Source organism: Ptychodera flava, chromosome 17, assembly GCF_041260155.1.
Source record: "Ptychodera flava strain L36383 chromosome 17, AS_Pfla_20210202, whole genome shotgun sequence".
NCBI lineage: Eukaryota > Metazoa > Hemichordata > Enteropneusta > Ptychoderidae > Ptychodera > Ptychodera flava.
In genome coordinates, this window is record NC_091944.1 from 3,906,297 (window position 1) to 3,931,812 (window position 25,516).

Sequence of the window (25,516 nt, forward strand, 5' to 3'; positions counted from 1 at the left end):
CGCCAGATACACGTCAATCTTACAATACCATGTCATCTTCCGCGTTCGATATCACTGTAAAAATAAGCAAGTGTATTTATCACGTAACCGTCAATCGTTCCCGTTCATTCCCAAAATAATAATTCAACATTTTAGATATTCGGAGATATTTTTCTGTGACCTTTCTTTGTTGACAAGTCTGCAAAGCGTACGGAAGTAAAGTAAGCTATTAATTATTATTCGAACGGTTATGTTATTGAGCCAAATCTGTCTTTTGTAAGGGCACAAGGCTGTGACGTCATGAAACTCTTGAATGCTTCCGTTGTCATACGATAACATTAAATACTATTAGACAGCAGTGAACGCTACACGAAGGCTACACCTTCCAGCAGCCATGAATGTAATCACAGATTTAATAATTGTTTTCAGTGTCCTATGTTACTTTGTCAACTCTGGAACTGTGATGCCTCAAGGTAAGATGGCAGTGACTGCATCTCGAGTGTATCTCTTTGCTGTGTGTTGGCTATTTGTGGTGCAACCTCGCTAGCCAAAGGTGTTTATTCGGGTAGGGACTTCCCCTCAAAAATGTAGGTTAGACTACACCACACCGATCTACTCAAGCTGTACGGACCGGGCGTTTGTGGCTTAAGCTTGTAATTCTGCCAGTATTGTCTGTTTCGCCAAGCAATTCACAGATTTTATATAATCTTGGAATAGGGATGAGAGAAAAGCATCGGGGAGAAACTTAATGATAAAGACGGGATCAAGATATCATGTTCTGGGTATGTATTTTCTTGACTGCTCTGAACGCTAGCAGACCAGGCTCCCTGTGGTCTCGATTGAAATTGTTTTGTATCGCGACATCATTTTCTGTGTGAATTCATCGAAGAAATTATAGTATAATAATAAAAATGTTGGCAATCGATGAAATAAATTGCATGTCCACAAATTTGAAGACATAATCTCGAAACATAAATAATTGTAAAATATTTATAGCATTTAGAATAGACTGTTTTTGTTAGCTTTTACCTTTTAAATAATTGCAGCATAAAAAGAATCAAGTTACAGGTACTAAGGAGTATCTTTGGTAAGTAGATTTTTCAGAAGCCAGACTTTAGCCTTTACTTTTGTTTGCGATCCTGTACAACAAAATGTGTATGTTTATCGTTTTGGGCTAAGAACAGTACAGTAATATCGTATCATATATCCTTCCTGTGTGTTGTCCAGAGGACCTTGTCACTTTTAAAAAAACTAAGGTAAAAACTCGTAGAAAGAATATAACTATACTGGTGTCACAAACTTTGTGGTTGAAATAGTCTGTGGGCCAAACCCTTAAAAAAGCTCTGGAAGTTGATTTTTTATGTCAGGATATTAGGGCATATTGATATTATGGGAAATTACAGTTGACAACATGCTTGTATGGAATCTCATAATTCAATTGCAAGATCTGGAGCAATAATTAGAGTTTTTGACCAAAAAAGCTCATTTTTTGATATTTTCAGTAAAAACGGAGAAATGAATGTTGTTGCTCTGTTAATGATATTTATTGCAAAGTTTACAGATGAAATCCATGAAAATGATGAAAACCACTTTTTTTTCATTAAAAAACCACAAAAAGCTGTTTTTTACCAAAAGTACGTAAATTTGCATTTTTTTCAAGTAAATAGTGAGGCGATGTTTAATGGTTTACTTTCAGTGAAAAAATATTGAAACATCTCCCTTTTCATGATATGACATCCAAATTTATTTATTGAAAATTTCTAAAATGTATATTTTAACCAAAACTACAGTTTTTAAGCTTTTTTCACTAAAATAGAAGACATACTTAAAGGGCATTTCAAATGATTTAAATGAAATGGTTACTGATTCGATATGAAAAGGCGTTATGTGTTTTGTTATTCCTTCTTGAAAAAAACTGATTAGTTTTAATTTTTGTGCAAAAGTATTCGTATTTACCAAATATGGAGAAATCTTAAGATCTACAATTCTAGTAATTTTTACCATTATTTGCTAAACTCTTTCAGATATGATCAAAATACAATGGAAGTATGGAAATTGGTGAAGGAGAAATAACCACATTTGTTAGACTTTTAACATGTTTTTATTCTCCCTGTTGTTTTTGAATGCAGCAATCAGCAGAAATACATTTGAAAAAGTTGCAATTTTCTACGTTTTAAAGACACAGATATTCCTCATATTTCCTTGTAATTGGCACGTATTGTCCGATTTGTCATCACTATGACTGAGCATTCTATTTTGTCTCCCATACAGTTAATTACTAATTAGTTCATTCAATGTCACTTTCAATGTCTGAGAAGCTATCATTCTCTTCATCTCCCAGTTCGCTTTCATCAATGTTTGTTGTGTTTGTACAAGAAACACACTGACACAGCTCTGTGCAAAGCAAATCCACTTCTCTACACGAACATCTTGACGAGCATCCAGACTTCTTGCATTTACAGCTTACAAACTTGATGATAGAATCTGGTGCAGGGGTAAGTGTCATCCATTGGATTGATACATCTGAGTCTTGCACTATCCATCCATGTCCGTGTGGGCTTGGTGCATCCATTTTGGCTTGCAAACATCGCCTGTAGATTGCTGTTTGGTAGTTTGCACGCTGTGTATGCAATTTCAGGCTGTCTTTGTTTGGAGGGAGGGCACCATCACTTTGTAGGCCAAGACGAAAACAATTGTATCTTGCTTCATTCACATTGCTGCATTGGCTTTGTCCATACAAATCACAGACAAAGGACTCTATTTGTGTCATCAGTGTATCAGACAATGTCCATGACATTCCTAAGTCATGGAATGTACCAGTGTAGGTATCACTTCCCAGCAGCAGTTTTATCATCTTCTTTTTGCCTTTGCCTTTGAAAGCACTCACGCTATCACAGCCAGAGAACACATGAAGGCTGAGGAGAGCCAGGGCAGTCTTGTCTCCCAAAGACTCTGATATTTTGTTCACATGGAGTATTTTACCATTTTTGCTGGTTTGATGTAGGAACAGCTGGCCCTGTAATTGATGAGCACAACTCACAGCTAACATGAAGACATCTGTATCAGGACTGCGAATGACAATGTTGTCTACCTCCCCGATGTATGATGCATGTTGAGCATGAAGTAGTAGTCTTGTGTCAGCCTCTTCATGGTCACACTGTAATTCAGGTACTTCAGTTACATCCATGACACCATCTGCAGATTGCAACCTGTAGCATAACTTGCCATTGGTAACATACATGGTGATACCCTGCAGGCATTCTGATTTATATTCTTTCCATGATTCAAACAGAAAGAGTAGGAGAGATTCATTATTCTTACCAGGGGCAAGATACTTTTTGAACTGCCTTGGCATATTTAGAGTTGGTCTTGTGATCCGGATCTCAGTAAGGGTACCTGTCGTTGCCCTACGTTTTCTCTCTGCATCTTTTATGGACTGTTCTCTGTACTGATCGATGACAAAGTCAATTCTTGTGGCATCATACTTAGCGGCGATTGCTCTCAACTGGTAAAATATGCTGGATGCAAATTCTCCAAATGTCGCCGGTATCCTACTTTGTATTTGTATCATCGCCATAGCATCAACCATAATGGCAGTCTTGCCTTTGAAACTGAGGTCAACAATAGCTTCTGGAAATGTTGCCTCCAGATGATGAGCAAGAACAGCTTTATTTGTCTTCGTCATTGTCTCATCGAAGTTAGCCAACATTGCTGGAACTGGGCCTAGTGGGTATGTCAGGGCATCATGAAGATCAAGTTGTCGTACCTGTGCAATCAACAGCATTCTCTGGAGAAGATTTCTATTTTCTTTCAGTGACAAGCAGTTCATGGTTACTCTTGACTTTGGTTTCTTGGATATATCTGCAAATGTTTTCCCTCGTACCACTGACATTTTGTCAAACAAATCTTTGACTCCTTGTGTCAAACGCTCATTCTCAAACTGTAGGTAGGCCTCTTCACCTCTTGAATATGCATTGGTAAGATCTGATGTGATCTCTTCACTAGCTAGGGCACCAGCTGTAAGATGAACTAGTTGACTATCTTTATCACTGGTGAACGGTGACCCGACTGACAGCAAGGTTGACATCACTTCCTGCACATCCGACTCATCTCTCTTCATTCTAGATTGTGTCAGGTCTTTGTATTCTGACTGCTTGTCTGTCTTGCCAGCTTGGATAAAGCAACCTGTTGTGATAGCTGAACGTGCCGGATGACTGAGAATCCATCGGTTGAGTGCACCCTTGTTCTGCGTGAAACCAACCAGACCACCTTTGGTCTTCGACTCACGATTAAAAGTCTGTTCGATGACTTGATCACATGCTGTCATTGAAAATGGATGGTCACATGATCGCTGTACAGCAAATTCACCTTCACAAAATTTCTCATATACATCTGGATGTACCTGTGGCAGAGCTAACATTTCCTGCAGATAGACTGGAAGATAACGTGAATAATTGACCTTCCCATAGGCAAAGTACCATGGTAACATCTGTCGTACAGCAGCTAGATGTAAATGCCAGTCCCCCTCACGTGTACCTCTGATGAATAGGAGTAGTAGCTGTACCATGTTCAAATACGAACTCCAGAAAGCATAATTGACATTGCTTTCACAGCACTTCTGTATGTGGTCTGTGTATTTCTGTTGTAACTGCTTCATTTCTTCTGTATTTACTGCATCGATGAACGAATGTGGGTAGCTGTCACGAAGATCAAGAAGGCTGGCGATTACTGGTAAATGTTCCTCTTCAGTCAAGCTGTCGAGGAATTCATTAAAGCGGAGACGGTGCATGGCCTCTGCAACCAGTTTATGGCTGCGAACACTTCGGTTGTAATGATGTCCGCTCATTACACCATTGACTGAACCTTGGGCTAAAATACCAGACTCTATCATGATATCCTCCAAGCCAGCATCTCTGAAGCGCTTTCCTATTGCAGATAGAAATGACATTGCTGTGTGAAATTCTCCAAGACGTAGTATTAGGCGTTGTGTGTACTCTTCATTCTGCCATCGGATTTCCTGTGCCTTTGAATAAATTGCCAGATCCATATTAAGTACCACACTTTGCAGACGGAGTTTATTGGCAATATCAACACTTGTACTCAGTACTGTGTTTACTGTGGACTTGTCTGTTGGACTGGCATCTATCACTGGTAGGTAGCCAATTTTGCTGACAGGCCGGATTATGTTGCCTGAGAGTTGCTGATTAAATCCAGTCCATGCTGGCAAAGTCACATTACCTTCCTCGACCTAATGATGGAAACATGAAAAAATCAAAGTGCAACTGTTTAAAGTAGAAACAAAATGTAGAAATAAAAATATCAACAATCATGTGTAATAAAGGGATTGAAGACTTTGCCAACTTAATTAGTCAATACAAACCTGCACAGTTTTGCACATCCAAAATGCCAAGTCTTTAGTAAGTGGGATATCAGTCACGCTGTCCTTGCTTCGAAGCATGCAGTCAGCATCTGACCCTACAAGTAGCATGAAAAAAATTGTTGTATTGAACTGGATATTATTTATATGATAGTCATAATGTTATTTCTTCTGATAATAATGGAATAACACAATTTGTAATAATAATACTTATGTTATCTCTTCTATGAATATAGTACAATAAGAAAATGGACACTAACAATGCACATTATTCACACACTTAAAATATTAAACAATACAATAATGCATGTTGGGGTTTATTAAAGGGACATTAAATTGGGGTAAAAGACACTGTATATATGCAAAGTAATTGGTTTGATTGTTTATGTATTGTGTAAACTGCATGGATGTAAAAATGATGAAGGTTTCGGATGAAGGGGAAGGGCAAGTAGGGCATAGTGCAATTTGTGCAATAAATGGCAACATTTCATTAATGAGTGTGCACTTAAAGTACTTACAACCGTAATATGAGACCATTACAACCGTAATATGAGACCATTACATCATGATACGTGGTGACTGTGATGATTATTGTATTTCACAATGTACAACCTGACGGTGCAGGGCCATGGCGGGGTTTACCATGGTACTCAATAATGTTGCTTGGTGGAGCAGTAAGTGTCCTTTGCTTTGACTTTGTAATGGCAACTGCAGTTGAAAGGTTGACAGCAGTACTATCAGCTTCATCTCCAGAGTTCCTTTGAATTATGATTCCATTGGTGTTGTGAGTTGTACCTTTTCCTACAATAAATGAAAAACAAATATAATTGTAAAAAATTACAATATAAGTGTGCGATTCTCCTTGTAGTAAAACTACAAAAAGTAACAGGACATCAATACTTTTCAAAGTCATTTTTTAAAATTTTGTTCATGGTGTCTTGTCATAAAATCAAAACCTTTAAAATAAAAAAGCTAACTACAGTATGTGTATCTGAGTCTACTTACCACTTAGAGTTTCTTCACCAAAATCATTATTGTCCCAAACTAAGGTGGTAAACACTTCTTGACAAAATCCCGGTGGCAAACCATCACTGTGAAGTTGTTGAAGAGCCAGTGCTGTGTCATGCTCTAAAACCGATGAATGTGAAATACAGTGGCCCAAACCATTCAGCAATCCTATCAAAGATGAAGACCCTGTCATGTGACGCACTGCCATACCAAGAGACAAGTGTTTTGGGGTGACTTTCCGTCCTCGAGATGACAAGAATATTAAGTCCTGACATATCGACAGCAATTTGTTTTCTACATCTGCTGGGACATCCACACGTTCACTTGTAAGAAAGTCCTGTGATGTGCCAGTACACCAAGCTAGGAAATTGAACAGCTTTGTTGGCACAATACTTCTACTTTGTTGGATTGTAAGGTCTTCTTCCCTTGGAGGCCAGTTATGAACGCCTTCTGTTTCATCAAGAATACCTCGAATATTCATTGCAGTGTGAATCATCTCAAGCCTTTCATCTTGGCTGTTATCATAGCTTGTTGTCATCGACTGTGATTCCATTTCCTTTCCACTCTCTTCACTTTCAGAATCTGTATTGATAAAATTCAAGATATTACAATCTGCAGCAGAATCTTCCCGGGTAGCCATCAGTACTTTGCATTGCCGATACTTAGGTCGAATAAACGCAAGTTTGTCACCAAACCTTGTTTGCAGTCTTCTTTTCAGTGACGAGGTTTTATCTGGATGCATCTATGTCTTCATCATCATTGATCATTTTAATAAGATATTTCTCATCACGCCCATTGAAATGCACTCCCTGCCCTTCAATGATTCTCTTTTGTATAACTTCATCGCAAAATTTCTTAAAGGATGGAGCGTACATGATACTGCTGTCTTCCTCTGTTTTTTTCTGATACGTGTTAGTTACGCATCTGATATAACTTTTGTAACATGATCTGTGATACTTCACTTCAATACTCACTAAGTCTTGACCTCTGAGTTGAATCAAAAGTTTCTCATCTTTCCTATATTCGGCGGCTTTAATTAATGTACGTCCGTCAGTTTCACATGAAGTAAGTTTTTCAGTTGACTTCTTTCTTGTTATCGGATCACGTCTTTGCTTCCGACGTCTGCACAAAATGCATATCGGTGGTAACACATGTATACTTCGGCGTTTTGCTGCCGATATGGAGGTGGAAGTAGGGTTGGATCGAAGGTGTCGCTTTTTAGAGAAACATGGCATTGACCATCGTTATCAAGTTCTGCGGCTCACTTATTTGCTTGTTAAAAGCGTTTTTCGCAGAGTACCTTTCTCTTTGCGTGTCCGTGCCTGAGTAAGCCGGTGTTTATCTGTGAAACGCTGATAGCATACACGGTGAAAGCCCGCCCGATCTCGGCATTCAGCGCTTACCTGCAACGCTATTTCCTGCTCCAAACCATCAGAATCCTTCCATACTTCAGTACATTGAAGCAATTTAGCCCATGATTTATCTGTGAAGGAACAAATAGGCTCCTTTCTTTTCGTCTTCACGACGTGGCATACACACTGCATATCAACAGGGGCGGCCATTTTGTGCGACTATATAACGCATTGTTTGATTGGACCATGTGCAGGGAATGTTGCCGCAGCCGCCAATGAGAACGTTTGTTGCTGTAGGGAACAAAGCTCCTGACCTTTAACCCCTATTTGCATCTGCTTCGTATTTTGAGACTTTTCGGTCAAATTTAGCGCTCCGCCCCAGCAAACGGGATTGAAAATTGACTTTTCTGTAGCTCCTAAGCAAGGATTTATGCATGAAGTTGAAAAAATAATGTCACCTCTACTATGACACATTTTTGAAACGATAGACCGGGTCGGCCCACAGACTAAAAAGAGAAAATCGTGGCCGTGATTCGCTACGCAGATAATATACGCTCCTTCTTTCGTTTTCGAGAGTGACGCCTAACACTTTTAGGTTCCAGGGAGCTTGTTGACTATTGACGAGGAACTCGACAGTAGATAATATGAAGTCATGATTTCCGAGGCAAGTTTGAATATTTTCTAAACCATATCATGTATACGTGACAATATAAGGTGAAAAGCGCTGAAATAATCGCAAATTGTTCTTCCATAATTTTAAACTTATGCAGGATTTAATTTAGTAGGACTAACCTGTAAGGGAAGGCATTATCGCGCTGCAGGTTTAAGGTCCTGTAAAATTTATGTGCAATCCATGCGCTGTTAAGTTTTGCATAGTAAACCGTCATTTTGTTTGTGTGTGTAGAACTGTCCAGATCCAAGGAGCGCACGTTTTTAATATTAAAACTGTCGAAGCATAACGTCAACCAATGAGAAATAGAAGTGCGAAATCATATCTCGCTCATGTTTACTTCCGTTTAATGAGTAACCCACACAATCAAACATGTCAGTCCTTCCACTCAAAGGTTATCAAATGTCACCCCGAACGGGAAGAAACATTTAGCCGCTGGAAAACCCATGACGGGCGAAGCGATAATATAAATGAAGATAAAACGTAGGCAATACGCATTCATCAAGAATGTGGAGCATAATATATTATTGTATTTCCGATTTTTTAAAATATAAGCTTAAATTTGTATCCTCCGATGACATTTACTTGACTTTTTTCTTGTATGTATTTTTTGTAAATACATACCATCCTTATAAACGTGGGATAGCAGCTGATTCAGTTCTCATAATCTTTATCCATTGACATCATTATGGCCTAATGTAATAACAATAATAATAATAATAATAATAATAATAATAAATAATCGCAATCATACCAATCCATAATCCATAACACTAGGTCAAAATTTGTAAGACAATAGTTGTAAACATAGACACAAAACAGCACAGAACAGACAGTAAATAGACGGTACAAACAAAGTCAAATTCATGAAAGAAAGATATATGGACCTCTGGCCAAAAGACCAAGAAGTGATGTCAGGTGTTTCGAAAATAGTAAGCGCATCCTGCCCCACATGTGGCACCCGCCATATATCAATCTGTAAGTCAGATAGGTAGTGGTCACTAACTAAGGCCCAATGTCACCGATGCCATCAGTGATCATTTGTCGAAGAGAGATATTGTATTTATCTACCAGCTTGTGATACCTGCCAAAAAAGCGTTTGAATGTAGAGACAAGTCTTGCTCTGGTGTAACCTTGATTTAACAGTTGAAAGAGAGATGGCCATGTCTCTCTACAAAATCACCATATGAACTGCATGCTCTGCATATCGTATAAGCTGGGAAATGTATACCCCATAAGCAGGTGAGAGTGGAATATTACTGATGAGGTGTGGAAAATTAATTATACTAAAGTTGAAATCATCTCTCTTGTCATATAGCCTAGTAGAAAGGTGACCATTGGAGTCAAATTCAAGTAAAATGTCCAGATATGAAGCAGAAGAGGCCGTTTCTGTAGTTTCTTAATCTCCAATTCTGGAGGATAAATCATAGCGAGATATTTATGAATTCAGAGTTATTCAATGAAATAACATCGTCTATGTATCTAAATGTTAGGTTGAAAGTACGAGCTACAGAGACCTTTTTTCTGCTTGATAAGGTTCTGGATAAATTCTGCCTCGTATGAGAACAGAAATAAGTCGGCAAGTAGGGAGCACAGTTAGTGCCCAAAAAAAATAATAATTAATATAAGTATTATATAGAAATAATAATGCGAATAATAATAGGTTCATTTCCGTGAAAATTTCACCATAAGGGTATTTTGGGTCGAAAGACCAAATATGATATCAATTTCACTGCCCCATGTTTCCATGGTAACCATTTTAGGGGTTGAAAATTTCAGTTTTGCTAATATCCCATGAAAAGTTACTTTGATTGATATGAAAATTACCTAGTGGGGGAGTTCGGGTCAGAGAACACAAAAACCAGACTTATCTTAATGTTTCGAGTTGCCATGGTAACTATTCTGGGATTGAAAATGTTACTCTTTCACTAATTCCTATTAAAGAACTATTGATTGATGTAAAAAAATCATAATAAGGGTTTTTCTTGTTAGCACACCAAAACAATCACACTCATTTTAATGTGAGATGTTCCATGGTACCATTCAGGAATAAAAATTACCAGTTTTTCAAAGATTCCACCTAAAATCCAGTAACCGACAGAATATGTTATAGCACAGGGATATTTTGGGTTAGAAAGACCAAATATCCAGTGTAAAAATCCAGTAATCAACAGAAATATTACATCAAAGGGTTATTTTGGGTTAGAAAGACAAAACATGGTATCAATTTTTACTGCCCTGTTTCCATAGTAACATATTTGCGTTTTAATATTTCAAAGTTTTCCAAATTCCATTAAAAGTAATCCCAGTTACTATGCAAATGCTCTCCTAAGTGTATTTATCACAGCATGAACTCCATCTTCATTTTATTTCATGTTGCCATGGTAACCATTTAGGTAACCACAGTTTTTTTATTTAAAACCATGCATATTTTAGATCAGGGGTATCTTTTTTCGTTAACCAGACAAGAAAAGGCTATTTACGAGATTCTGCCCATGAAGTGAATTTTCTAGTCTTTTGATGTGTATACTTGCACACCTTTAATACCCAAGGAAACAGGTATAATGGACGACAGTGGGACTCAAAAGTTTTGTGACCTATTAACAACCCGTTTCACTCTCAGAGTTGTATGCAAATTTTAAAAGTCGCCATGACAACCTGGCAACAACATGGCCTTTTCAGCACTGAGACATACTGTAGCAGGGCTAAAAATTGGCCACGGCCCTTCTGCCGGAGGAGGCATAATTTCTGTGTCATTGTGATTGATACATTATTATCAAATCATAAATGCAACGAGAATGCGTTTTATTGGCCATCGTTTCCTGTGCCTGTCATTCAAGTAGTCAGTTCAGATATTTAACTTTGTTGCAAAGTTCCACCGCACGGCCGGTCGTCTTCGTAATTTCCAGAACAAAGTCACATTATGTGCCCAGCTGGGTTTGACTGCATTTATCTACCTCGTCCCAAAGTGACGGACGGATCTTTCAACCTTTCAGCTTGGTGAAAAACGCATTTATTGATTCGCCAAAGGCCTGTGGATTCGGTTATTTTTGCACAAGTGCTACATGGACATAGGAAAAAGTTCGACTCACCTAACCCTCTCGATTGTTGAATACAACCACGGTCCATGATGAGAGTTTTCGAATCAAAAACTGTAGCCGTGCTCGAATACAAATGTCTTCTCATTAAATTACGTCATTCTATATACAAGAGTTAGCATTCCAAACCTGTCACCTTTTTTTTCCAAAGTTTTGAGAAGGGCTGTATTTCCATCTGAATGATTGAACGACGTGAAACGCAAATTCCATCGCATATCCGGCAATATGTGCACTGTACAGTAGAAATACTGTATACGCTGCAGCCAGTGCAGGTACGTATTTTACAGTATAAGCCTATACTCCACAAATGGCCACAGACGGCGTGAACTTTCTGAAAGGATTTCCTAAACATCCTCCTTGGTACCTTAGAGACTTACATGTGATGTTCTGGAAAGTATTCTCTGCAGTAATTCCAGTTTCTGTTAACATGCACACATTTTATAGCTCAACGACATGATAGCGCGAGACAGTTCTACGGTGCGCCGCTGGCGGTAGGACATGGCGAGTCGCGGAGCGACGAGCGCCGAGTCACGAAGCGACGAGGGTCTGGTGACTACCACTGCATTCCACTGTGATGACGCATCAGGACAGACGGAGAACAAAATTTGAATATAACCCTTGACCTACTTGAATATTCATTCTGAAAAACCAAGACAAATGCATGTGTTTTCAATATGCGATGGTCAACATCGAGCTCGTCGCAAATGTCCGGGGCAAATGTACTCTGTAGACAGTGACAATGCTGAAACTCCCGTGAAAATATACAGAAAGCATGCGAAGACAACAGCCAACAGACTTCCCGTACCCAGTTGGCAAGTTTACGATCTTAGACGTCATTCCCCTGTAGAAAAACTGCGATTGCTTCAATTTACTCGTCTTTCAGGCATTCTATGGCTAATTTTTCTTTGCCACAATCGATTGCCTTCCTAAGTTCGGCTGTCAACCCCATTTTCGCCAGTTGAATTTATGCACGTCCGCGTACTGTGAATGCCCAGTGCGCTCTTTATCAGCGCGGACGCGTCATTTGGGGAATCCGAGGGAATCCTTTTATGTATGTAATATCATTGCGTAGTCACTTGTGACGAGCTTATTGACATTGTCAGTCACAGAAGTTCCTAAAAGTTGTTGGTAGATATTTTTACAAGCCCCTCCTTCTATTGAATATGCATGAAAGTTTGCCTGTTGTTGTGGTTGTCGATTGAGCCATATGATTGGTTGGGTATAAATATCTTGGAATGCGGAAGCCAGTAGTCTCCAGACCCCGTCGCCCAGCCAGTGGAAAAATCACTTCATGCTCCTACCGCCAGCGGCGCACTTTGCACTGGCGAAGCGACGAGGTCTGGAAGCGAGACTACGGTATACGGTACTATACACATTCTCGCGCTCCCAGGCTCAATTGCGCATGCTCATACTTGCAGACAACGTCACCTGTGTTTTGCTTCCGGCGCGGCCGACTTGGCAACTTAGGTTGAGCAAACAAATAACGAACAGCCGAACGCACTCTCAATGCCATTATGCTCGATTTCTCAGTGATGGCGGCCATCGTATTGTGTGCATACCGAGACGATCGCTCGCCGTGCGCGTGTTGTTCCTCGAATTCTGACCCATAAACATTTAAAAAATGCATTCAAATGTGATAGTGAAAGCTGTTCTCAATTAATAAGGTGGCATACTCAGCATAGCTGGATGTTTATCGCTAGTTTACCTTTGACCTCGCGACATTTGCAGGAGAAGTTTCTTTGCACGGACAACTTGATAATATAAAGCATGGCGGTCTGTAAGTATTTTCATTAATGTGTTGTGTAATTACGAGGTTCAATTTTAAGTAAATCAATTTTAACAAGATTGAAACCGATTTAACCGTGTCCGCAGTGATTTAATCTGTACATTTCATGGCGTGATTTGTCATGGGTTATTTTTTATGCGTGTGGGTTTTTTATTTCCGTCCATATGTGCGTTGCAGTTGAGCATAGTTTTTCGGACCATCACGCATGTCTCCCTGGTAACGGGTTTGTTTACACACTGGCATATTTTCTGGCGCCTTTTTCAATCGTCTGTTGGCCTAGACTGTGAAAATGTCATTCGAATTTCATGCTCGTGTGCTAAAAAACCGGTGTCGTATTTGTGCACGGAAAATAAATGGTACAAGTCATCCATGCTCCAATTTTATCTTACAGGTACTTACAGGTACTTACAGGTTCTCTTCTGACTACAGGCCTTAATTAGGCCTCTAATGTCAGCTCTGTTCGGTTTTGTCGAGTAGGTAAATCCTCATTTATGTTAAATTTAAAGGGTTGATATTTCCACAATTTATCCAGTCTGTTTTCAAAAACTTGTACTGATTTTGCTGTCACAACTGCTTCTGGTAAACTATTCCATAAGTCCACACTTCTATGAATAAATGAATATTTCCTGATGTTGAGCCTGGTATATTGTTTGTTGATTTTGTACAGGTGTCCTCTGGTGCCATGAGCTGATCTATGTAGTTGGATGAAGTTGGATACTTCACTGTCATATTTCCCAGTTAGAATTTTGTATAACTCTATCATGTCACCTCTGACGCGTCTGTATTTCAGCGTGGGTAGGTTTAGTTTTCGTAATCTGTCTTCATAGGAGAGATCTTTGAGGCCTGGTATTAATTTTGTCGCTCTGCGTTGAACGTTTTCTACTTCTATTTCCTGTTTCCTGAGGATAGGTGCCCATACTTGGTTTGCATACTCAACATGGGGTCTTACAGAGCTTTATAGAGTAAAAGAAAAGACTTTTCATCCAAATATTCATATGTCCTCCTTATGAGTCCCATGATCGAATTGGCCTTATTCACCTTGTTACTGAGATGCATCGAAAAGGAGAGATTTTCATCTATATATACACCTATGTCTTTTTCAACTGATGTACGCCGAAGTATATGCCTCTCTTGGCCCATAGTATAGTCTTTCCTATCTAGGTTTGATTTCCCGACTCTCATGGAGACACATTTGTCTGGGTGAAACTTCAGTAGTGAGTGATGAGTCCAATTGCACATTGCATCCAAGTCTTCTTGTAGTTTACAACAGTCATCTTCTTTAAAGATACCTTTGAAAATTTTAGTGTCATCCGCAAATAGGAACATCTCAGAATTTGTTATCACTTCTGGGAGTGAGTTGATATACATCACAAAAAGAACTGGTCCAAGAACTGTTCCCTGAGGTATACCACTAAGTACTTCATGCCAAGGTGAATGCTTCCCATTGACAACTACCCTTTGCTTTCTGTTCAGAAGAAACTGTTCTATCCAAGCTAGCACTGGTTTACACACACCATATTGTTGTTATACTTGTAGTAGTCTTCCATGTGGTACCTTATCAAACACCTTCATGAAGTCGCAATAAATGACATCAATACAGCCACCCATATCAAGGATTTCTGTCCATTTATCAATTACTTGAATAAGTTGTAGAACAGTAGAGCGACCTTTTACAAAGCCAAATTGTCTGTCACTTAGTATTTTATTTTCTTTCAGGTAGTCCATCAGGCAATAACGGATCAAAGATTCCATGAGCTTGCACACTACACTAGTAAGACTGACTGGTCTGTAGTTGCCCGCTATTACTTTACTCCCTTTTTTATGAAGTGCAGTGATATTGGCCTTTTTCCAATCATCTGGTACAGCTTGGAGTCTAATTGTTTCCTTAAATAAGAGAGTCAATGGTTTGCATAATACTTCCCTTGCCTCTGCTAAAACTCTTGGGTGAATTTCGTCAGGTCCCGGTGATTTAGAAATATTGATCCTTTCAAGTAGTTTAAGTACATCTGTTTCTGAAAAGCTGAATGCCATTGGAGAAGTTGGTGCTATTGGATTTGGTAGTTTCCAAATACCTGCTGGTTCTCTGGTAAATACAGTTGAGAAAAAGTCTGCGAGTACCTCAGCCTTTTCAACTTCATTAATGGTCAGATCTCCTTTTTCGTCACCACTCTTCGATAGATGAGGTATTCCACTCTTTACTTTTGTTTTAGTATTGACATAGTTCCAAAATTTCTTTGGGTTCTGTCCAACTTGTTTAGCTAAGCTGCTCTCATATATTTTAACAGCTTTTCTGGTCAATCTTCTTATGTTATTTCTCAGTTTACAGTATTCCTTATAAACTTCTGGTCCTTTGTTGTAAGTAATTCCTCCATAGTCTGGTTTTTCTTTTAATTTTTGCTCTAGTTTTATGGTCAAGTGGAACACGCCCTTTTATCCTGTTAGTACTTTGTTTCAGTGGGATGCAATTCTCTTCCGCTTCTTTCACTTTTGTTTTAAATGCCCGCCATTGGTTATCAATATTGTCCCCATGTTCAGTAGTTGCTCCCAATCTATGTTCAGTAGTTCCTTCAATTTCCCATAGTCACCTTTATCATAATTTCTTCTGGAGGTTTTACTGTTGTTGATTTTGTGAGAGACGTTCAGTTTGACACACAGTATCGCATGGTCACTCTTACCTAGTGGAGCTTCGATTGCTACATGGTCAACAATGCTTTCATCATTTGAGAGAACAAGGTCAATCAAGGATGGCTTGTCTGATCCTCTGCCCCTTGTCGGCGAAGTTACATGTTGAAATAGATAACTATCACGTACAGCTTCTAGAAACTTAAAGTCTTCACTGTTTTCACTTGTCGCACATTTGCCAATTTGCCAGTCAATGTTCCTATAATTTAGATCTCCTGTGATTATTAAGTGAGAATAGCGATTGTCTGCAAGCTTGGTAATCAGATCATTAATGTTGCTATTGTTTATTGTTGTAGAAGCTGGGCTTCGATAAATGGAACAAAAACATAGAATATCCCCCTTCAAAAGTTTCACTTCCAATACTATAGCTTCGTTGATATCTGTATTTACCATTGTAGAAATATCGATAACTGAAAAGTCTAAATCCTTATTTACATAGATGATCATTCCTCTGCCAATCTTCTCCAAGATATTTATATGCTCACATTCATATCCATCGATGCCGTATAGAGCTAAGTTAATTTCCATATTGCGTGTCTTTGGTCTAACCTCTGATATAGCTATAATGTCTGGTTTGGTAATTGCAGAGTTAATTTTGGCTTTAAGTTCGATGATTTTGGCTGAAGTAAGAACATCGGCATTGGATGATCATATCGTTAAACTGTAATGTTTTCTCCCCTCTTTTTTATTCGGACAACTTTTCTGTTCCATGGTTCGCCTCGCACTGTATAAAACACTTGAGGGTCCAAGTTTTCCTGGTTTTTTTTGTATGCTTCTGATCTCAATTATCGTAGAGTTAAAGAATTGTTTCAGAGTACAGTTTTAGTGAAGACATTCTGATGTTCACCCGTCCAATTTTGTTGTCTCTGTAAGAGAGTCATTGCTTCATGGCAGCAGGCAGAAAGCAATAACAAACCTATCGGCCAGGGACACACGTAGTTAAATGGTCCAGACACTGTAGAGTACGGAGATGTGCGGTGTGTGATGCATTGTGTAAGGCAGGAAAGAAAAAGAAGACAGTAAAAACAGGGGCAGACCAAGTCAATACCAAGGCAGTGACATTTCTGGTATCACTGGCAAGGAGACAGAAAGACGGGGAAACTACAGAGTGAAACTATGGCAGTACAAATCTAACAGCAGCTGTAAAACAGAGGGCAGGAAAAAGATGAGAAGATTCATTCCCTTGCAGAGACAGAGGTTCAATGATCTCATTGAAGAAATGGAGTGTCCTATTTGCAAAGACATAATAGATGGACCAATACAACTTTTGTGTGATGGACCACATGTGTTTTGTGCTGAATGTTTGTGTCAGTAGTTGCAAGTTTCTTCATCCTGTCCTGTGTGCCGTCTCTCTATTATGTGTGAATCTATTGTAAGTCCCCCCATTGCCTCTGCAAACATGCTATCAAATGCCAGTCACATGTGATTATGGGAGTGTCGGTTGTAAATCAGTTGTGCCACTGCAAGATCTGCAATACAACACGGAACGGTGTGTTTACCAGTCCATTGCTGGAGACCACTGCTTCTCGTCAGTGAGCACATTTCCCTTCAGAAGCCACCCTACTCCAGTCCCCATTCCTGACACAATCAATACCGAGACATCAAATGATGAAACATCAAGGGATAGGCAGAACAATATATGTGCAGTGAAGGCCGCAGAAATTGTATTGCAGAATGTATCAGCTGTGCATATGCTGAGCTATGAAGAAACCGAAACAACACTTGTCAAGAAAAAAATAGAAGCAAACGGAAGTGATGATAGTTCAATGAAGATTAAAACCAAGGGCCAGGTGAGTTTTTTACCAGCATTACTCTTGCTGATCTATACCCACATATCAATATACAGTTAGATTTTGGAGTAAATTCTTCTGATAAAGCTATCATGGAATATGATAATTTGTAAATTTGTATTTGTAATAACATTTATTTGGTTTTGTAGTACATGTGTGACCTGGTAGTGGTTCAACAAATTAATTTCATCAAGTAATGAGCTAGTCCAATTTCATGAATTTATCACCCAGTCCCACATATACTTTTGAAAGATAAATTTGGTTTTTCAATTTTTGGTGTGATTTTTTTCAGCCATTGTGTTTAACATATACACCAAAGCCACGAAAAACAACCTCAGAAGCTAGCACTAGGACAAGACGTCAGAGGGTGTTGCAGTTAAGTCAGAGGAGAGACATTATCAGTGGTGGTGATGCGATGCTGCAGCTGAGTGAGAGGAGGTGTGACACCAACAAAAGGACAAGAAGGAAAATCCTCCAGATCTTGGGACTCACTCTACTCCTGACATACCTCCAGGCGCTGGCCTTCATTTGGAAGTTGCTATGGGAACAACATGGGCTGCCAAGAGGAAATTACGGCGTTACTTCAAGGCATGGCATGTGAATATTGGAAGTGAGGTATGTTATGCAGGTCATTTTCCCCCACACTCATCAAGGTCACTGTCCTTCTTGACCTCACAACCATAAATTTAATAAGTTATGTTTGGAATTTTCTGTAAATTTAATTAGTTGTGTAAGAGAGAGAATTTTAGAACAGTAATTAGCATGTCAATAAAAGTTCTAGATTATTCTTATATGCTCTTATATAAGCACATGAGTATTAATATTGGGACAGCAGGCTTCCAGTCAGACTTTTGGGATTGTGTGCAAACTCTATTATGATCATGTAGAGAAAGACTGGATAAGTAATCTTGTTATCACATATTACTGAATATATGTGTTACTGTTGTTTTTGCATCTTGTTCATATTTGTCTTCAGGTCTAGCAAACTTACCTGGCATGGTACAATACCTACCAGTGAAATTTGGATAAAGTTAGGTGGGGACAAGGGTCAGGGAACCATGAGAATGGTTTACCAAGTTGCTAACATCAGTAATCCAAATGTAGCAGATAATACAGTGATTTTGAATACATTTGCAGCACCTGATTCCTATTACAATTTAGAAATAGCTTTAGCTGTTAACAGAGGTCAGGTAGACAAACTGGATGGCACAAAGTGGAAGTAAGTCTAAACATGCATACTGTGTTTTACTAAACAATGAACAGATTGTACCATATATCTATTTTGGTACAATATTTGGAAACTTAAGGTGAAGGCCGACGAATTCGGACGCGCACAGGCTTCAGAACGTTTCTGCGCAGATTTAACTCCAGCCTGCCGCAAATGGGTTATTTTGTAGTAGGGAGGCCAACTGAAATTTTGAAATGTTCAATCTGCATTTTAATTAATGTAGTTTTTTAGATTTCAATGAGAGAAGCTAAACATTTTTTTAATTTTCGAAATTGGATGAACGGTTACAATTTTACAGCTTTTTAAACATTTACTTTTACTCTTTCTGTAGAAAGACAATACATATAATAACAATGGGAACAATGGGACAAAAATGAAGGAGTTTTAGCTGAAATTTACAGTAAATTTGCTGTAACTTTGTTAATAAAACATCTTTTTGTACCAAATTTGGCATGGAGATAGATTTCAATGGCACACACAAATGTATCCTAAAATCACGCGATAACGATGGCCATATTGGATTTATCCATGGCAACGGATGACCGACACTTAACGATAAATGACAAAATGAAAATATTAAGCTCAAATGGCATAAGTGATATATCAAATTGAAGGTCTTTTTGAGCTGATGACACTTTTGAATAGCTCTACTGCATTAAAACTACCTACAAAAAGTATTTTATCCAAATAAAGGCTTCTTCAATTTTATCAGTTTCTGAACAATTTGAAACTTAGAATTTAATTTAAGGATTATTGGTTAAAACTGTGTTCTAAATTATTGATCATCTTTAAAATTCAGGAGTAAATTGAATGAGAAGTCGATGTTTGGAGGTGCTAAAAATTGCACACTTGTCATGGTAAAGTTATCAGCAACTAAGATGGTCTCATCATACCACCTGTCAGACATGCAAATTTCCTTTGTTACAAACATTTAAAAAATCAATACCCTTTCTTTTGCCTACACAGATGCAACTTATTCCCTTAGTTTCCTTGAAAATATTGTGCATGGCTGTCAAAAATCTATGTCGACAAAATCACAAAATTACTATCTCCTCTGCGCAAAGGGATTGATCTTCTCATTATTCACCGTGAGAAATTAGAGAATTATGATTATCAAAACTATGGTCCCAGAATTTTGATATATGGACCGAGCTGTTCTGTGTACAGAAGAAATTTGCTCCAGTTCAATGAGTGATCTCCGTGTGTACGGATCATGGAGAATTGTGGGTAGCCTCACTTACTGTGAAGCGTGGTTAATATCTCCGTCAATAAATACGTGAGCTGTTCAAAATTTCTCATTTTTCTAGCAAAAATTCAAAAGAAATAATGATAAACTGCGTACTAGAGGACGTTTCACTGAGAGTTGGTCGGGTTAGGTCTCAGAAAAATTGCTCTCAATTTTTTGTCTTGGATTTGGTTATATACACTGCCCTATGTTGGTGAAGAACCTTATATTGCGAGAAAGAGCGAGATCTGGGCTTTCAAATGAGTATTCGATGTAAGGGATGTTTTGATTGGCTCACCTTCAAACATGCGTTTCAAAATCGGCGATGTAAATATTAGGTGCTGCCATGTTTCAGATCGCCGTTCCCGGTACGTTTCTAGCTCATTTTGCAGTTTATTCAAAAAGTAAGTAGTTCATATAAAGAAATAAAAAACATATGAGAGAATAGCTGCATTTTTAATTTTTAGCCTCATGTATTTTTTTCCACAATTTTCTTTCCCGTTATCGATGTTTTTCAATTTTGAACATGACTAAGTCACTGGTGATTGAGTGTCAATTCAGCACGTCCTGGGCGACCTGCTGGCCTCCCTATTGTAGCGCATGTATTTAACATCACCTGTCATTGTTGAAATTGCGCTTTTACCGAATTTTTTGACCCAGTGTCTTAGAAATACATGTGACCTATAACCTTGTCATATTTTGACCCCCTAGGAAGCTGGTTTTTATTCAATATGAGCGAAAATTAACATTTCTCTCCCATTTATATGGCGCATATTACCCATTCACCTGGAGATGTTGTAAAAGGTAGCGTGGTGACACCCTTTTATTAAAAGTGTTAACTAATGGTATTATGTCAGGATTTTATTCGCCAAGTTTGGTCAAAATGACACCATTCAAAGACGACAGGAAGAAAGTTCAAAAATCATGTAGTGATATAATTTCGATATCGTCATTTTGTAATCGATACTTATGTTAAAATTTCTTCACAAGCATCACGAAACTATACAGTCGATAGATATGGATCTTAAGTCTTGGTATTTATTAAAATTAACTCATTTGCTAAGCGTTTTATAATTGCTTTCTTTAGTTTAAGTGAATTATATCATTTTTATTTATTTCTAACGACGCCATTTTAACATCCGTTTCCATGGAAACGAGCTTGGTGACCCCCATTTTTATTTCATTTTGCACTTGCACAACTTCCAAGGATATTTGTGCAAAGTTTCAAGAAAATGACACCACAACTTAATTTTGACGTAATTCGTAGTACTTCACCTTAAGATACATACATATTGGTTATCCAAGTTTAATACATGCATTATACTGCTGATCCAAAAATCTGAAAAACAATGTGCAAATCTGACCAAACTTATGCAGCATAAATATGATACCTACATTAAATAGTACAAAAGGCAAAGTTGTTTTCTTGCATGTACAAAATGCATTGATGTGTAGAAACATGGGCATTAATTTAGAATGGTGTGGACAATTGTCTTACATTCCACTTTGATTTATTTCAGGGACAAGACACTATTAGCACGGATGATGAGAGATTATGAGTATCTGGCCAAGAGTTATGGATTGTCTGGACCAAATGGTATGAAATGTATACTTGCATGCTATGATTTATACATAAGAAAAGTTGAGGCACTGACAGGACAGACAGTTTATTGTGTACACTTCAGTTTTACCTATGATTTACATGTGTACGTCCTTGACCTATCAGTTTGCAATATGTGCGACTGTTAATAATCAGCATGCATTGTGTATGATATGCTGTGTATGATAATTTGTTGTAGTTTTTCGTTGACTTAAGACATTCACAGCTAACATTGATTAGTCAGATAAATTTAAAGGAAGGGGTACACAGTGGGTCAGATCTTGATAAATATTTGCAAGCTATTGACAATGATTGTTTTCCTCTGTAGAAATTCTTGTGTTTATTTCTCAATTTAATTCTTACACATAGTATTAATATGTATACTGGCAATGCAAAATGTAGTAACCATGAATTTCTTTGAAATAAATATTTAAATTGATAAGTTTGCATATTACAGGTACATCCTCTCCAAGAGTTCACACATGCACATCAAATTGACTTCATGAACACCAGTCATGTCTATACCTACGAAGGTTTTTAAGTAATTATGTCAGTTTTTGTTCCTTGTCTTCCTCACATTGAAATATTTTAGGGAAATATTTTTGCGTATGCTGTGTGATCAGCAAGGAACAAGCACAGTTGCCGAAGGAGGAACAACCATTGTCATCAATGAAGAAGAGAACCCTTGATGATATCAGAAAGTGTCACAGTGAATTTCTTTCAACTGGTGGAATCCTAAGCAGCACTACAATAGTGTCAGAAAGCCACTTTTCAATGTACCACTGCACAGAGTATGTACTAATCAATTCAATCCACTATGTTGTTTGCTTCCATTGACCAACTAAACATATAGCTCTGTTCTGTTTCAATCAGTTCACTTTACCTTTCTCTGAACAGTTCAACAGACCACACTGTGACCTATCTACATGTATGCATGCCACTATGTCCATAACGGTGTGCACAAATAGAAGTTTATTAGTGAAGCTATACGCGAAAATAAGTTGACAATGAAGGCAGCACATATGTCAGCATTTGTGATCAATCTAGTTGTTGTATATTTGTATGTAGTGTTTTCTTCATAAATAGGTAGGTATGAACGTTACAAGATATTGTCATACATTAAAAGTAAAAGATACATGTGCTAACCCTTATATTTTATCACAGGTTGCAGTCCCAGGGTTGCACATCAGTCCTGGCTTGTTTTAAAAGTTTTTCACCATGATGGAAGCTAGCTGTGCAGTACTGGATATCAAGATCATCACGACTCTGGAGAGAGATGATGACATTGATGAACCAGTGCTGAAGCCTGCTGGATTTGACACATATGTAGCCATGTTGAAACAAGTTGAGACATTACAGTGTGAAGCGAAAGAACTCCAAGAAGAAGCTAAGACTTGGCTGATAGTGTTGAAAAGGCTCTCCTTGCTGATGATGACTGTGACAATGATGATGATGATGATGATGACAACAGTGAAGATGATGACAGACCGCCACTAATGACCTTGGGCAAAGTTAAAAAAGCCCAGGAGAAAGTGCAGGAACTCAGTGAAGAAGCTGACAGGTTAGTATTTATGAACAGAAGACCATACTACATTAACAAAATAAAAATACATGATTTTGTGATAATTTTGAAATCTTGTGAGACACAATTAATTTCAGTGGCAGTGAGTTGCTAGCCAAGTCAAACTTTTTATCAAACTGGAATAGTTGCCATGTTAAATAAACATGTAATGTTTGTTTAGCATGGTGTTAAATTTCCTGTATCATGTGAGAACACCCACAGATAACCTGTCTAGCAACCTGAGATCTCAGAGGGTCTCCTTCATCTTTAACCAGATATGAACTGAAAATGCTCACGTGTTTCATTATATATTGCAGTTATGTGTAAATTAGAACCTTTGCCACATGTTTGCAACTTCATTGAAAGTATTATGATCAACATGATGAGCAATAATCACCGCCGATTAATTCTAAAACGTCATGAAGTATACAAATATGTAAAAATATTAAAGTTCTTTGACTGCTGTCATTGTATCACCATTTTATATAGCAAGTGTAATTACCGTTGGCCAAGACCTTCAAGCCATATATACCGAGCTGTGAAAGCTCATTTGATATGCAAATTATAAATTAGCTGACATGAAAATGTGAAATGACTTTCGATATTGTTTTAACCAGGTATAATCATCAATATACATAGCATGTTTTGCCAACTTTGATCAAGTCAATCCCAGTATATATCCCTATAAGCAAAGTTCATTAAATATGTAAATTAGGAATTGACTCAAGTAAAAATGCTTAATGATTGTCAATAATGTTGCATCATTGTATCTGCAATATATGTAGCAATTTTGTGAACTTTGGTCAAGTCAATTCAGATATTTATGTCTAATTAGGAAAGTTCATTCAATATGCAAATTAGGAATTGGCTGAAGAGAAAATGCTTAATGACTTTCAATAATATTGTATTATGGTGTCTTTAATGTACATAGCAAGTTTCATCAATTTGATCTAGTAAATTCAGATAAATATCCCTAATTATGAAAATTCATTTAATATGCAAATTAGGAATTGGCTGAAGTAAAAATGTCTTTTGACTTTCAATAATGTTATATCACAGTATCTTTGATGTATATAGCAAGTTTCAACAACTACAATCAAGTTAATTCAGATATATCCCTTATTGGGAAAGTTCATTAAATATGCAAATTCGGAATTGGCTGAAGTAAAAATGCTTAAGACTTTCAAAAATGTTGTATCATAGTAGCTCCAAATACATGTAGCAAATTTCATCAACGTCGGTCCAGTCAATTCAAATATATATCCCTAATTAGCAAAGTTCATTAAATGTGCAAATTAGGAATTGGCTAAAGTTAAAACGCTTAATGACTTTCAATAATGTTAAATAATAGTATCTTTAATATATACATACCAAGTTTGGTCAATTTTGATCGAGTCAAATCAGACATATATCCCTAATTAGGAAAGTTCATTAAATATGCAAATTAGCAACTATCTTTCATGTAACCCCTTAATGGTTCCCACTGGTGATATATCTTGGTGTGATCAATATTGTAGCAAATCTCATCAAATGGTGTGTAGTCGTTTTTAATGTATATCCGTTTTTTCTAAAATCATTAATTATGCAAATGAGTAAAAAGTATGCAAGCCACACCCACCAAAAACTAATCAGTTCTTGCCATTTGCTAACTGAATATATGTACCAGATTTGATTCTGATCTGACAAGCCGTTTTTGAGATATCGGACCAACAGACAGACAGACAGACAGACACACAGACAGACAGACAGACAGACAGACAGACAGACAGACATCGCTGCGACATATGCTCACGTGTGTAAACACGTGAGCAAAAATGGCATATTGATACCAGAAGTAAGATCATTTTTGTGATGAAAGCAATAACATTGTAAATCTCAAGTGCACAGTCATGTCTATGCTGCATTTTCAGAATTTTGGCTTGTGCACATTTGTAGTGCAGTCATTTCCAGACAACACAGTGTTTATCTTTGTTTTCTTAGATATCCGAAGCTACAGTAAAAGCGAAACTGCCAAAACAATGTGGTTTTGTAGTCTGCGGTATTGACCAAGCTCTGCAGTCATTTGGTGTTGGACGTCATTCTTACCACGGGCAGGCATTCATCGGAAATCATGTGAACGAGTGCTGTAAAGTATGTGTTTTACAACTGTACACTGTTTTG

General features: G+C 37.9%; 2 protein-coding genes and 1 long non-coding RNA gene across 5 annotated transcripts in view; 2 read left to right on the forward strand and 1 right to left on the reverse strand.

The window, feature by feature from the left end:
- The first annotated feature begins 322 nt into the window (after positions 1-322).
- LOC139115187 (uncharacterized) overlaps positions 323-25,516 on the forward strand; it is a 56,499-nt gene continuing 31,305 nt past the window's right edge. The window contains exons 1-2 of one of the 2 annotated variants that reach the window (XM_070677123.1): positions 323-452; positions 1,026-1,066. In XM_070677123.1, the coding sequence (XP_070533224.1) occupies positions 415-452; positions 1,026-1,066 (79 nt within the window). In that variant the 5' untranslated portion in view covers positions 323-414. The remainder of the gene's footprint in view (positions 453-1,025; positions 1,067-25,516) is intronic. The other variant, XM_070677122.1, reaches the window with a different exon arrangement.
- LOC139115172 (uncharacterized) lies at positions 1,511-7,931 on the reverse strand. Its single transcript, XM_070677092.1, has 4 exons — positions 6,362-7,931; positions 5,897-6,157; positions 5,360-5,454; positions 1,511-5,227 (listed from the first exon to the last, which is right to left on the reverse strand). Exons 2-4 carry the CDS (start codon positions 5,913-5,915, stop codon positions 2,267-2,269), a joined length of 3,075 nt encoding a protein of 1,024 aa, XP_070533193.1. The 5' UTR covers positions 5,916-6,157; positions 6,362-7,931; the 3' UTR covers positions 1,511-2,266.
- LOC139115173 (uncharacterized) lies at positions 18,265-23,606 on the forward strand. 2 transcript variants are annotated; one of them, XR_011548069.1, is made up of 4 exons: positions 18,265-18,357; positions 21,716-21,792; positions 22,388-22,586; positions 22,960-23,606. It is a non-coding gene; the product is annotated as an uncharacterized lncRNA (long non-coding RNA). The 2 variants fall into 2 exon arrangements; XR_011548068.1 differs by lacking the exon at positions 18,265-18,357 and having other exon boundaries at positions 21,477-21,792.